The sequence below is a fragment of the Mastacembelus armatus genome, chromosome 22 (genome assembly GCF_900324485.2).
Source record: "Mastacembelus armatus chromosome 22, fMasArm1.2, whole genome shotgun sequence".
Classification (NCBI taxonomy): domain Eukaryota; kingdom Metazoa; phylum Chordata; class Actinopteri; order Synbranchiformes; family Mastacembelidae; genus Mastacembelus; species Mastacembelus armatus.
The window spans coordinates 12,136,127-12,151,525 of NC_046654.1; the positions used below are offsets into that span (position 1 = coordinate 12,136,127).

The 15,399-nt window shown below is 39.8% G+C and overlaps 1 protein-coding gene across 2 annotated transcripts in view; it reads left to right on the plus strand.

Annotated features, from left to right (window-relative positions):
- The window catches only part of fsip1 (fibrous sheath interacting protein 1), a 54,076-nt gene that overhangs the window by 34,611 nt on the left and 4,066 nt on the right, over positions 1-15,399 (plus strand). For both annotated transcript variants that reach the window (XM_026303588.2, XM_026303597.2), the window contains exon 9: positions 8,359-8,529. In XM_026303588.2, coding sequence (XP_026159373.1) covers positions 8,359-8,529 — 171 coding nt within the window. The remainder of the gene's footprint in view (positions 1-8,358; positions 8,530-15,399) is intronic.

The window sequence follows — 15,399 nt, forward strand, 5'->3', positions numbered from 1 at the left end:
CATCACGTTATCAGGCTTCAAGTCCAGGTGCATTATGCCAAGATCCTTTAGGGCCTCAAAAGCAACCATGAGCTGCTGAGTCACAGGGCGAATCTCATTAAGACTCAGCGACATTTCCTCGTTTACTATCAGGTCCCAAAGGCTTGTGTCCAGCATTTCAAATGCCAGACAAGAGAAGTCATGACTCTTAAAACCTTCTATGAATTTTAAGATGTTCTTTTTCTCAGTGTCCAGAGACCTGATTGCTTCTAGCATCTCCATTTCCCATAGGATGCTTTCACTATCACCATGTTTGTGGATCTTAACAGCTGTGGTCTTGCCTGTAGTTAAGTTGAGGCACTTGACAACCTGACCGTAAGTTCCCTCTCCCATAATGTCCATTACCAGGTAGCGAGTGGAATCGCTAAAGAGTAGATCACGCTTCATAACCAGAGTTGTCTCACTTTCATCATCTGAACTTGAAATGTAAAATGAGACAGACATTTTTGCTAAATGCTTCCAAACCTTTCCACACACAGCAAACTTCACGGATCTTCTAACTCAGACAGTAACCACAGAGTAAACAGCTGCCACAAAGCCTTGATCAATGACGTCACCGAGATCGATGACGTCAACTAAGTTAGAGGACGTCGCCGAGTCGAGACGGGGTCACGTAAAGACAAAGTCACGTTCAGCCGTGACGTCAAGGCGTGTCGGAAGTGCTGGCTGGAAACTTTATACGTTTTTATTTGGCGTTGATCCACTTTTGAAGACTCTTGTGAATTCTGGACATGCAGATCAGTAGGACGACTGAAACAGGGTCATGTAAAAACATTGACTGGTCCGACACATGGCTGACTCTGACCCGAATGATGAGTGTGGTTGAACTTACCGCGCAACATGCACGTCTCTCCGAGCAGGAGCAACCTGCACAGAATGTCGTACTGCTTAGCCATGGGCGAAAACTAAACTTTGAGAGAAAGCATGACTCTTCATGGAGCTGCTGACTGATGTCCTCATTCACTGTCTGCTGCTGGGTGCTGCCTTCAAGACCCATCGGGCATTTTACTTTTCTGAGTTCGGAAGTCACAGCAACGTGAACCATTTTACAAAACTAAACCGTTTCTTTGAGTTTTATAGAAATATAAATGACTATTTTAATTCTTTTTAACTAAAAATTACACTCTGGAAAAAGGGTATAATAAATTATAATAATTACGCCACATAAAAAATTAGGCTATTAATTATTTTACATATTTAATCCAAATAGGTAAAATTCGGTGGATGGGTGGTTCACACTGTTGCCTCACAGGAGGAAGGCCGTGGGTTCGCAACCCGGAATTTGTATGTTCTTCTCATACTTGCGTGGGTTTACTCAGGGTACTCCGGTTTCCTCTCCTAATCCAAAACATGCATGTTAAATTGATTGGTGACTCTAAATTGCCCACAGGAGTGACTATGGTTGTGTGTCTATGTGTGGCCCTGTGATGGACTGGACTTTTCTCTCTTAAAAGTAAAAAATGTATCTATTAAAGCATTTAACTGATGCAAGTAAGTAACTGGGCATCTGCTTTATGATTTTTTTCTGCCATTGTTGTAAAACAGTAAATTCCACAATTCATAGACAACAATAATAATTATTTTAGTATTTTATGCTGTGCTCACAGTTTATAATTTTAGTATTAGAATTACTACTGTGAATAAAGAGCTTGCACATGGTGGTGGATTAATCATTACAGAAACATAAAAAAATATAAAACAAAACTTGCTTAGTGAATCTTTCTGGCTCAGTGTTCCAGCCAGACTGTTGACTGACCCTCTAAGCCAGTCAGGCAAGTTGAGTTTGCGTTTTAGTTTAAGACATTTTAGAGTCACATGGAGGGAGGGGCTCTGCTCCATAAGTTTCATTTCTCCTTAACAAAACATCACACAGTATAAATTACTCAGCCCAATTCAGGCTCCTCATACCATTTTAAAACATGGACCCTGGTGAGTATCACCAAGTGTGCAAAACGGATGACATTAAAAATAATACAAGTTCACAATATGTACATGCAAGTGAGTGTTTCTGTGTTCGATTACATTAGATAAAATAAGATTACATTAGATAAACTTTATTGCTTCCCCTGGTAGGGAAATACATGTGTTACAGCAGTAAGCAAAAAAATGACATATGGAAAAAAAAAGTGAGTATGGAGAAACACACAACAACAACAGCAATAATAACAATAATGATGGGAGATGCTGTTCGTGATGGCGTTTAGTTTAATCCTCATTTTCATATCCCCAACCTCCTCTACTGCCCTATCAGACCACTGCAAAAGAAAAACATGATGATGTTATGATGACATGATGATCATAAAAAATGTTTAAGTTCAGGCGACTGCAACCAATGGATCCTTTTCACACTTAAACTTCCCCACTTTTGTGTTGTTTTCTCCCTATTTCCTCCCACTGTCAAAAATTCTCTCTATTTTCAAAAAACATATTTACTTTTTATACTATCAGATGGCAACAGAACAAAAAATTGTAAGAAAACTACACATTTTTGCTTTTGTACCATTTTAGCATTTTCTCCACTGCTTTAAGGTCTTACCAAGTCCTGTACAGATCATTTTCACAATTTATCTTTAGTTTTTGTTTCTTTTATACTCTCTCCTTTCTTTTCATTCATATTATGTGCGTTACATTTCTAAAGGTTTATTAATTTTTTTTTTTTTTTTTTTGGCATTTGGCTTCTGTACACCACCACACTGAATTTTAAATAAAACATTACATTAGTGACGACTTTGAGCTTTAATTCAAAAGGTTAATTCAACAGTTTGGCATTAACCATTTAGCAATTACAGCCATTTATATACATGCACCCCAATTTTGGGTAGCTAATAAATGTTTCATGGCCAGGTATGGCCTGTTCCCTCATTAGTCCAGGACAAATCAAGCAGAAAAAAGATAACATAGAACAAAATGCAGTTTCAAGATGTTTACTGGGTCATTACGTCTTTTTAAAACAAGGACCCTGACAGAATACCGGCGCCTGTTAGGTGGCAGCCAGTTATAGCAGCTCCTCTGTTTTTTTTTGTTTTTTGCAAGTTTTTTACTGAATTATCATCTGTTAATCCAAGTCAAACCAAGATCTATGCTTTCTCTCTGATAACGGATGAAAGTGGATGAGTTGGGATTTTCTAATTCCTGTGGAGAGACATACGGAGATTATGGAAACTGCATTGGAAAATATACGTTTCTGTGCCAACGGCATCTATACAAGAGAGCAACTGTTAGCTCTTAAGGGAACAAGTCTGCTTCTTGGTATAAAACCTGAAATCCCCCAAGACCTGAGGAGGCGTAGGAGGGGCTGCAGAGCAGGAGTGAAGCATCGAGAAAAACGTAGGAGATTTAAACCATTTCTCCCAAAAATTATTATGGGAAATGTGAGATCACTCTGCAACAAAGTGGATGAACTTACAGCTTTAGCTAGCAGCCAACGAGAGTACAGAGAGTGTAGCTAGCTTTGCCTCACCGAGACCTGGCTGAATAAAAATATACCGGACAGCTCGCTTGAACTGCCTGGGTCCTCACTAGTGCGAGCGGACAGAGGGAAACAGAGAGGCAAGAAAAGAGGAGGTGGTCTTGCTGTTTTTGTTAATTCTAAATGGTGCAATCCCGGACATGTAACAGGGACATGTAACAGTGAAAGACTGCATCTGTACTCCAGACATTGAGCTGTTGGTGGTTGGACTGAGGCCATACTACCTGCCCCGTGAGTTTTCACACGCCATTGTTGTGACTGTTTACATTCCTCCATCAGCTGCAGCACAGAGTGCATGTGACATCATCCACACAGTTGTCGCTGGTCTCCAGACAAAACACCCCAGTGCCCTTATACTAATTAATGGGGATTTTAACCATGTCAGTATTTCGGGAACTCTGACCAACTTCAAACAGTATGTGGACTGTGCAACATGAGAAAATAAGATTCTTGATCTCCTATATGCCAACGTGAAGGAGACATACAGCTCTTCAGCGCTCCCCCCACTTGGTGGATCAGACCACAACTTAATATATGTAGCACCAACATACAAGCCCGTGGTAAGACAACAGTCTGCTACCAAGAGGTATGTGAGAGGTTGGTCAAAGGATGCTGAGGAGGACCTGCAGGAGTGCTTCAGGGTTACAAACTGGAACCTTTTTATGGACACTCATGGTGAGGACATCGAAGACATCTCACACTGTATCACAGATTACATCCGCTTCTGTGAGGACAATGTTGTTCCATCCAAAAAAGTTTGTTGTTTCCCCAGTAATAAGCCATGGATACATAAGGACATTAAAGGCGTCCTCAACAAGAAGAAGAGGGCGTTCATGGCAAGAGACAAGGAGGAACTCCGAGCCGCGCAGAAGGAACTCAAGAGGAAGCTGAGGGAGGCAAAGCAGCTCTATAGAGACAGAGTAGAGCACAAGTTGAGACAGAATAATATCAAAGAGGTGTGGAACGGGATGAAAATAATGACTGGCTATAAGAAGTCACACACTGCTGTGGAAGGAGACTCAAAGTTTGCTAATGAACTTGACCTGTTCTTTAATAGATTTGACACCACCTCTGCTTCTTACTCTGATCCATTGTCCTCACACACCTTCCCTCCTCCCTACACCACCTTAGCTGATGCCTTGGGGTCTCTTCACATCCCCCCACCCAACATCTCTGCCAATGCTGCCTCCCCAAGGCCCACTGATGCCACCTCCTCTATCAGCAGCCATACAACATTGAAGTATACCTCACCTCCAATACCTCCTCCCCTGCCCTCACCATGTGACTCATCATCAACACAATACACAGGCCCAGCCTTTGCCACAGAACAGGTGAGGAAGGAACTAGCTAAACTAAAGGCCAACAAAGCAAAAGGACCAGATGAGATCAGTCCCAGAATACTTAAGGTGTGTGCTGGACAGCTTGTAGAAGTTTTTCAGAAACTCTTCAACCTCTCTCTGAGGCTCAAAAAGGTGCCTAAGTTATGGAAAACTTCCTGTATTGTCCCATTACCAAAAAGAACCCATCCCAGTACCCTTAGTGACTTCAGACCAGTAGCGCTAACATCACATGTCATGAAAGTGTTTGAGAGACTGGTCCTGTAACACCTGAGGTCTCAAGTGTCTGAATTTCTGGACCCCCTGCAGTTTGCATTATCAGGAACACATCAGCGTGGAAGATGCCATCATCTTCTTAATGCACAGAGCATACTCCCATCTAGAGAGGCAAGGCAACACTGTCAGAGTCATGTTTTTTGACTTTTCAAGTGCTTTCAACACTATTCAGCCTCACCTGCTAAGTGCAAAGATGCAGGATATGGAAGTTCCTGCAGACATGGTGGAGTTGATCAAAGACTACCTCACTGGGCGGCCACAGTTTGTTTGCTTAGATGGCTGCTTATCTCATGTGGTGATGAGCAGCACCGGTGCACCTCAAGGAACTGTACTGGCACCATTCCTGTTTACACTCTACACCTCAGACTTCCGCTACAACTCAGGAACCTGTCACCTCCAAAAGTTCTCTGATGACTCTTCAATCATTGGATGCATCAATAATAATAACGATGAGGAATACAGACAATTGATATAAAGCTTTGTTGATTGGTGTAACAACAACTGTCTAAAGCTCAATATCAAGAAAACCAGAGAACTGGTGGTGGACTTTAGGAGGAGCAGGAAGACCCCAGTCCCTGTCAACATCCGTGGAGACGAAGTAGAGATTGTGGACTCCTACAAATACCTTGGAGTCCACATTAACAACAAATTGGACTGGTCAAACAATACAGATGCCCTCTTCAAGAAAGGACAGAGCAGGCTGTTCTTCCTCAGGAGACTCTGTTCCTTTGGTGTGTGCAACAAGCTACTGAAGATGTTCTATCAGTCTGTAGTAGCGAGTGCACTGTTCTTTGCAGTTGTGTGCTGGGGAGGTGGCATCAAGGCTGGTGAGGCCAACAGACTGAATAAGTTGATCAGGAAGGCAAAATCTGTTGTTGGACTGGAACTGGACAGTCTGGAGTCTGTGGCAGAGAGGAGGATGGTGGACAAAATAAACTCTGTATTGGACAATCCTGCCCACCCACTTCATGAGGAACTGTGGCGAATGGGAAGTTCATTCAGCCACAGACGAATTCCCCCTAAAGCCAAGACTGAAAGATTCAGGAGGTCTTTTGTGTCCACGGCCATAATTCCTCAATATAAACAATAACGCGCGCACACACACACACACACACAACCCCCCCCCAAATAAATAGTTAATTACTTAATTACTTTATTAATTACTTTATGAATTACTATTAATCTATATAATCTAAATAATCTCAAATTTAATAACTGCTGTAACAACTGAATTTGCCCTTGGGGATTAATAAAGTACTTCTTCTTCTTCTTCATTACATTACTGGTTTTATTGGCACAAAGAAAAATGAATCCTATAATTTTGCCATGTGTGACTGGATTTAATTGTCATAGCACATATATGTAAACCTTTGTTAACTATGTAAATCACTGTAAAATCCATTTTACTTGAGGTTGTTATCGTGATAAAAGATCCAGTCTAACACAGAGAGAACAATGAGGTGAATATAAAGAAAAATGCTATGTTTTTGCTGTAATCAGAACCAGATTAGTACAGTTTATGCTAAGAAACAGTGGATTTCCCCTTACATTCATTAGAATGTATAGTGTTTCATTAGCCAGAGGGAAGTGGTAAGAAGATACACATGCCAAATTCGTTTAAACTTTAGTCAGTGATAGCTTTATCAATTCTAAGCCTTGCAGACAATTTTTAAGTTTGCAGTCTATAATTCTTGGAAAGTAGAACAGCTGCTGTTTCCAAATTAAATAAACTCTTACTCCCTAAGATTTGGGCTTTTTTAGAAACATGCATTTAGTGGTGTGAGGATGGTGGTAAAACTAGACTTTAATTTTTATTTTTCCTAGTTGGAATGGTGTGTTTCTCACTCTGGTGCATAAAGGGAGTGTGACTGTGTCATGATTCCAGCTTTTGTAGTCTGGATGAGCAAGTCCCAACTGAAGGTTTCTCAACAACCGCCTAAAAGTGGCTTCAGATAGAAGCTGTCATTATTTTCACATAGGCAGACAGAGGACATTGCCACATTAGATGAGGCCGCTCACACTAAAATCTAAAATATTAGAGCTAAGTCACACTATTATCATCTACTTACCATAAAATCTGTGTAAATACAATGCATGACACACCATTTATTTTTTTTTCTCAACATACTGGCTAAACTTAACTGAACTCTCATTTTCTCTTGGGTTTAACTAAGATTATGTCCTATCATAAATGTGTCCTAACAGATTTATTATCTCAGTTTTTAAGTTAAAAATGTCTGCTTAGTCCTGCTGTCCCCTGTAACCTACCATTTCACAGTATATAAGTCCCTATTGAGATGTCGACATTTTATAAAATATCCATCAATTTCAGTATTATAAGCCTGCCTGGCAACCAGACTCACCAGGAGAGATGGAGACTTCAAACACATGGTGCTGGGCTGACACTCCTAACATCCTGTGGTTGGCAACATCCTCTCAGACCTAACAATTTCTTGACCCAGCTGCTGCTTTTATAGAGTAGCTGTGTATGACCTACGACAGGTCATTCACCGGCCACTGTCGACAATATTCTTTATTTTGCGAATTTCTTTCCAACTTAGAAAGAAATAAATAGTGGGTGGGGTAAGGAAGGATATTACAAGTTTGACCTATCCCTTTGAGATTTGCCACAATTGTGCTTGCTTTTCAGCAAACCACATCTGCAGAAGCTACTTCATTGTGGCACAGTCTCCCAGTATCATTGCAGTACAGTATGTGACAGCCCTAAAAATATGTGATAAAACTTTAGATGTGTCACTGCGATCTCAACACTTCGCTCTGGATCTTTCTCTCTTTGTTACTGAGCCCTAGTGAAAAAGCCCCACCCTGTGGTCATTAAGGCAGGCCTCTCACTTATCAGCTATCTATTGATGGTTCTCTAGAGAAGGCACTTCTATTTCCTTGTGACCCATTTTCAAACTTTGATTTAGAGACAGCTTGTAGTTTATTTTGTTAACCTAGCATATGTGGATCCTTGAATGTGTGATTTATGGTGGACCCCATTATGTTAGACTTGCTAACTGAACTGTTATATTTTCTTAGAACTTAAAATGAGTACCTAATTTTACTTTGAACTATCTGTAAATAGCAGAACAATTAGTGTATATTAATCTCTACGTTTTTATGATATGCCACATCAACAGAGATAAACATACACTAACAAAACACCACAAAGGAATGGAAAATGTTCATGCAAATTAACTGTGATGAACTATTTTTTTTAATCTGCTCCCTGAGAGAGCTGTTGTATATCAGGGCCATGGCTCAGACGTTGCCTGGAAGTGCTATGGGGACCTGCAGCCAGGAGAGAAGGTCCTGCAGGATATAAAGGAGAGGAGAAGACAGGAGCAGCGGCTCCGAGAGATCCAACAGCAGCTGGAGATCCTGGGCCAGAGCCAGGAGATGAATGTGAGTTCAAAGCAGCTATATTCATTCATTCACACACACACACACACACACACACACACACACACGCACACTCAAATTCACAAGTACTTACATCTACACACTTCTTAGATCTGTCAGCATTGTGTATTCTAATAGTCCTTAGAGCTTCTTTCTGTAGACGTGTGTGACAAATTATTACAAGCACACAGCTCATTTGCACTCATTCTCACAAGGGGAAGATGAAATCACATGCAATATTTGTGTCTCTGCAGGCCCATATTTTTTCCTTTTCCCCTCCATTTTCTTTTTTTTTCCCTTTGTATTGCTAAAACACTCACTTTACAGTTTAATATCAGTTAACAGTTTTATGTAAAATTCTCGGTTGTTATTTATATTTTTTGGTGAAGTAAATTTCTTGCTTGCTTAGCTTTATGTATGGGGTTAATCTGAGGGTGAGGAAAGTCATTAATGGCACACATATCGTTGTCTTCCCTGAGGTTTCATAGCTTTCTAGTAGTCTTCACTGAGATTCGATGTCCACACTGTTCCCTGGAAACCACTGAGCTCTGTCTGATTTTAGGAGACTTTGCAGAATTACAGCCACAGAACTGTCACTCTTTCGTAAAACCCTGTAGCTAAAGGCACAACACAAGAATGTTCCAAGAACAAAGGTGAATAGGAATGATTTCTGCTTTCGCTGACATTTATGACTTCAAATTTTATGTGCAAGGAAAGGAAAACATTAGAGATTAGTTTAGTGGTTTGACTTTGTGAAATGGTTAGCTTCTTGCACAACAAACTACCTATTTGTTTCATCACAGTGCTGATGTCAGTGAAATACAAATTCACATGTTATCCAACACATCAGTTCTTTCACTGATGAACTTCAACATGCATACTTAAACATAAAAGATGCCCTTTTTACTCACAAAAAGCGAGGTAATGAAAACATTAAGTGGCAGCCACACCCTCACATCAAACAAGGCACCATACCATGCAACCCAAACCTATTTCTGGACTAATTAAGGAGATTCAAATAGAATGTTTTGCTAATCAAGTCAAGCTTTGTTTGAGAAAACTGTTCTTTCATTATGATTACACAACATCAAACCCCAGTCTATTAACTATTGGTGTTGTTAGACTCTCTCTGCATTTAGCTGTGTGTCACTCTGTTATATGTACTGTCACTCAGTGACTGAACCCAGCAAGTGACTGCAACTGTAAACAGCACAGACTGCATATATATATTATTAGTGCCAACAGGTTTGTTTTGTGGTTAGAAAAGATTTATTTGTATGGAATTTGTCTGAGAGGGCTTTCTCAAACAGCTTCACACAGCTCCAGTATGCTCATAAAGTTGATTTGTATAACATCCATAACTCAGATGTCTTTTCAGTCTTTGTGCACCTAAGGTGAGACCCAACTATGCAGGGTTTGTACATAATCCTCTGGTGGATCAAACGCACAATATCAAAGAAAAGATCAGTTTGAAATAGGAATATATTTTGTTGTGTTGACATAAGCAGAGGCCAACATCCTTTTAGATGCAGCACTGTGACAAAATGACAATGATGATCCTACTGGCATTTATGAATTTCCCAAACCTTACTATAACAAATTAGCAACATATCGAAACCAAGAATAGACAGGCAGCTTATTTACTTGACTAAATATCAGCATGCAAATGCAACTAAGATTGTTAAAAACACTTTTCAAGTGTCTGAAGTAGTAGCGATCTACTCATTGAGCACTAGCATTGTAGCTAAAGCAGTGCCATCTAGTACAGACCCCTTAGGAGTTTTGGAACAGTGAATACTGTGCCGACCAATGTTGAAGGCACAGCACAAGGCCATTATTTTACTATTGTAATGGAGAACAATAGTTTTAGTTTTCCTGTGCTTTCTAGTCTTTATACTAAGCAAAGCTATAGATCAATACAGCAATTCCCCAAATGTCAAACAATTGCAATTTAAGTACTACTAGTGGCATTTTCAAATACTTACCTTTCCAGTATGGTTTCCATGAACTCAACACTGTAATAATAGGTAATATTATTCACTTTGAATAATAAAAAACATCCAGAAATATATATAAAATAGTGTGGTCCAGAAAATGCTATTTCTTTTCTCTGTCAAATCATCTCAAAGGGTAGTTTTATTTTGTCTACTTACAGATGGTTATGACACAAGATTATTAGTCTGGCATCTATTTTTAACACCTGTTGTAAAAGTGGAAAATGTCTAACACACTGTAGCAGTGACTCCAGATTCTCTGCACTTCTTTGGTAAAGTGAATCTTTTGTGTCATGTTAAAAATTTCACCTTTTTAACTTACAAAACCTCTGTAATCATGTTTGTCATCCCTGCTCCTTCTTTCTCTGTATCCAAATAACAGTCCTTCCAGTGAAATTCATTCTTCGCCAAGGATTATTTCCTTTCTGATTTTCCCATTTTTTCACACTGTCTCACACAGAGACACAGTAATGTCTAGGCCTTTCCTGTTCAATAAAAGTTGTTTTGGATATGACTGTCACAGTTCTCTGTTAATCAGAAGGATCTCTTTAGAAATGCAGTATAATAACAAGTTCCAGAGGAGATAACACAAGTTCAACGGGGCTATTTTCAACTGGTAAAGATAAATCTACAATTCACAACAGCTGATCTGGTGTTAGTTTTCCTGCAACTTTGCTTGGCTGCATTCCTAGGTCAACTGCAAAAGGAAGGACAATCCCAACATTTACAGTAATGTAGGATGGATCCAGCCAGGCAGTCTCGTTCTAATCACACCACCATCATCTATCATTTGTCACTCTCTCTCTTACATTATCCAGGAATTCCTAGTGCAACAGAACCTAAGTACTAATCAAAGAGCTATGTGTATTATGCGAGACAAACACTTAAAGGTATTTTGCCATGGGTCACAATTGACACACTTATTTTAGAACATATACTTTTTACATGATGTTCTGGTTTCATTTTAAGCATCAAGTTAAACGAAAGCCACAAGTTGTTATAGATGAAAATTAAACCTGTAACCTGAAACCAGCTGGAGAATAATGATAGCAGTGTAGGGTATTAAATGAACACACACTTACAGTCCTTTGCATAGTATTCACGGTATTCATCCGTGGCAGGTCAAAGCTGGACTGAATCTGTTCAGCTCACTGTTCAAGCATTGTTCAGCCCCATTGTTCTGCCAACTCAACAGTTTCACAAATCTTTTTCCACTGAAGGTTTGTCAGGTTTGCCAGAAAAGAGAAGCCATGGAGAAAAAGGGATAATCTTGCCTACAGTGTCTCTGATCCTTTTCTCTACTTCATTGTGTCCAGGGCTACTGGCTGTGAGCCATTAGCTTGTCACGCTTTCTGCTCTTTTTTGGTATTTTATGATCTCCTCAAATAGAGAGTTTGACAAAGGGGGTTCTTTAAAACAGTCTGCTTTTCTGTGTCAACTAAGTGGTATAGTATAAGAGGTGCACAGCTCAGATGTTTTTGTTATAAAAACAGTATTTATGATATACAGTACATATTGGCAGCTGCAAACCACTCTTTATACAGTGGTGTCTTTACTGTAGCACTGAAAACAGCTGTTATGAAACCACCTCACCTATAACTTTCAAATATTTAAAGTTGAATTCTCTACTTCTGAGTAAGAAAATGTAAACTATGATGATACTACAGCTATTTGTAGCATATTTTTCCATTTTTCTAGATGATAGTTTTAAACATATTTCTGGAAACAGAACTTTGGACTTACATTTGATAGTCCATATTGCAAGATGTACTACAATAATGGCAAAAACACCTGATAACGCTTTATAGCCTAAGAATGCTGATATAAAAGTATTTTTTCCCTTTTTCAAAAAACACACCTAGTGTTGATTATAAAGTGTTCACAGCATCTGGGAGGATGTTGTGTGTTGTTCAGTTTATTTTCCTCTCAGAAAGTGGAAGCTGGCAAGCCAGGTCAACTAGTTACCACTGTAGTATCTCTTTCAAATTATAGAAAGCAAAGTCTGGTTAGCATTTACTTTGTTAGTTTAGTCTGTCATAAGTCCAGTTGTGGTTCTGGAAACTGATCTGACTAGGTACCAATGGGTATAATAGGATTAGCAATTATTTATAAAATTAATTAGTCACGATAATAATGAGCAAAGTTAAAGTCACATGCACAAAGATACCAAGGGTTTCTCCATTTGTGCAACATTTTCATTCATGTGGAGAAACAAGGATACTGAGATTCAGTCAGCAATCACTACAATATAGAATGACTTTAAACAGGTACCCCAGGAAGTCCCTGGAGTGAATTGATATCTATATTAAATTATCTAAAATGTGGTAAAACATGTATCTTTTCTTCTACCCATGATGCATTCACAGTGATGTAAGGCATACTACATCGGAAAGTATTGCTGGCTTGCCTCGTGAACTGGTCTCAGCCATTGAATGGGAGGATATAGTGTGTAATGAATAGAATTCCTGACTAACTTAGTGAAAAATTTGGCTCCAGGGTTTGTAGCCAATAAAGCTGAGGTATGTGACTGAAGTCAGCGTCCTTGAAAGCTGAGCAGCCCACTCTTATGGTAAACTGGTCCCACACCCTGTGTACATGGTTCAAACAGTGAACTATACAGAGGCGGTGGTCCAATGCAGGGCAGGTAGCTGCAGGGCTGAACAGCTTTACCTTTGTCAGATTCATCTCCAGGTGGGAAACTGATATGGGACAGTGACCAAGAACCTTAATCTTCTACCAAAGGAGAAGGGGGTTACTCACATTCCAATTGTTTGTTGAGAAAGGATACAGGACTCCACTGTCTGGAGGGCAAACAACACATTGAACTCACCATTATTTTGGTGGTATTCAAACACTCTCTCCAAGGAAGCTAAAGTAAACGCAGTGACAAGTGACAGGGCAAGGAATCAAAGTGAACGCAACAACAATAAAAAATGCAAGTACCATGGACACCAGAGCTGGGAATGATGTCTAACCCAAGTTTACCATAGACTGATTTAAAAATATGGTCAATTTGTCACAGTACATGTCACGGCACTGCACTGCAGCTTCACAATCTGGTCACTACTGCATACAATCTACTTGCAAATTGCGTAACAAAACCTGCCCGTGTATTTGTGATGTTTTGGCTTCAATTCTGCATAATGGCCATAAGTGGTTACACATCGTTAATCTTTATATAGAGCTTATGAGTCAACCGTGTTCTAGTACACCAACTCGGAAAACCAAGACAACAATACCAGATCTACAGCAGAGCTGAGATGGAAAAGTGGCCTATAACATACCACTTCAGTGTCAGTGCTATATGCCGATTCCACAGAGACATATGGTGATTCTTCACTGGTATGCCAACACCTCAAGCTGGTATCCAAACCACTGAGCTGTCTCACCTGCACCACACATGGCCAGTGGTTTTACAACATTTCTTGTTTTTAAAGTTAATTCAAAATCCAATATGTTGTAGCAGGGTCTTAAATAAATGAACTTTTTTTTTTGTGGGATGCTTGTTAGATTTTAAGCGATGCTTATGTGACACTGACTGAAAAGTTACTTCAAATATCTCTGCTATTTAAGTGAATACTCAAAAACACCATAGCTACATGGCGTTCATAGTAATCAATGATAGAATCGTACATTGGATCATTACACGGTATTTTGTGCATGTCCACAGATTTTGGACAGCACTGTGTGTATGACTGTTTTAGCGAGACACAAACAAGACAAAAGCAGAAATAAGGATTATATTTCTACAGCTTTCACTTACGTCTGATGCACAGAGAAGGCCTGTTGGATTGTGAGGTCGGGTTGAGGTTTTTACTAATTTTGGAGTCAGTTGAAAGTCCGACTTCACTGTTCAATATTACCCAGTAGATTCAGTAATACTGCTGTGTTTCTGCATAGCACAAACTGGAGAAAGGAAGTACAAAATTTAAATGTCTCTTTCTCTGATTTAAAGGGGGAAGACACTTGATTTCCTCAGGAAGATTATTCCAGTCTTGGAGCCTGGACTGAAAAGGCTCTGTCCCCTTTAGTCTTCAGTCTAGATGCTGATATGCTGAATGTTCATATGACTGTAAAGGCTCATGTATGTGGGCTGGGGCCAAGCCATGTGAGGCTTTGTAAGTGATCACTACATTCTTAAAGTCAATGCACAAAAAAACAGTTAACACGATACTACAAAAGATGAACACAGGTCTAATTTTAGCAATGTTCCTAAGTTGATAGGAACAAGTTTGAAAAAGTGTGGTGATATGAAGTTCAAAACTTAAGATTACTAACATGCTAACAGCTTTTAGCAGAGGTCTACGCTGACAGACACTCACTGTGCAGTACGTTAAAAAACATGTTACCCCAAAAAACGAGCGTAAGTCAACAAAATGAAGGCTAACGCTAACTCCGGGTTAAGTCTTAGCTAACCTCATGTGCAACACTTACGTCTGCATGAGTTTCCAGGTGCCTTGTGAAGCTGGACGTCGTGGTCCATCATTATCTTTTCAACACATTGTTTAGTGGGGTCCGTTTTTCTGTTAAACCCAGGGGTTTTAACCCCATTAGAGCTGTCTTTAGCCACAAGGATGGTTGATGATGGTTGTTGTTGTTTTTGTTGTTGATGTTGATGTTGAGAGACACGCGTCAGGCGCACTGTGTGATGCGTTAAGGGAGTTTGCACGCGGTCGTAAAAACTGAAACTTTCCTCCTCCAGAAATGATCCGTGCTTTCTGGAGTCATTTAGGGCCAAGCTGCAGGTCAAGTAGGAAGCCTAGTTCCCATACAGGGCCAGAGGATACACCACACGTCTCAAGCAGCTCACTTCTGACGTAAAAATGCAAATATAGGTATTAATTGTGCATATGAATTAAATGATAATAATACTGTAGCT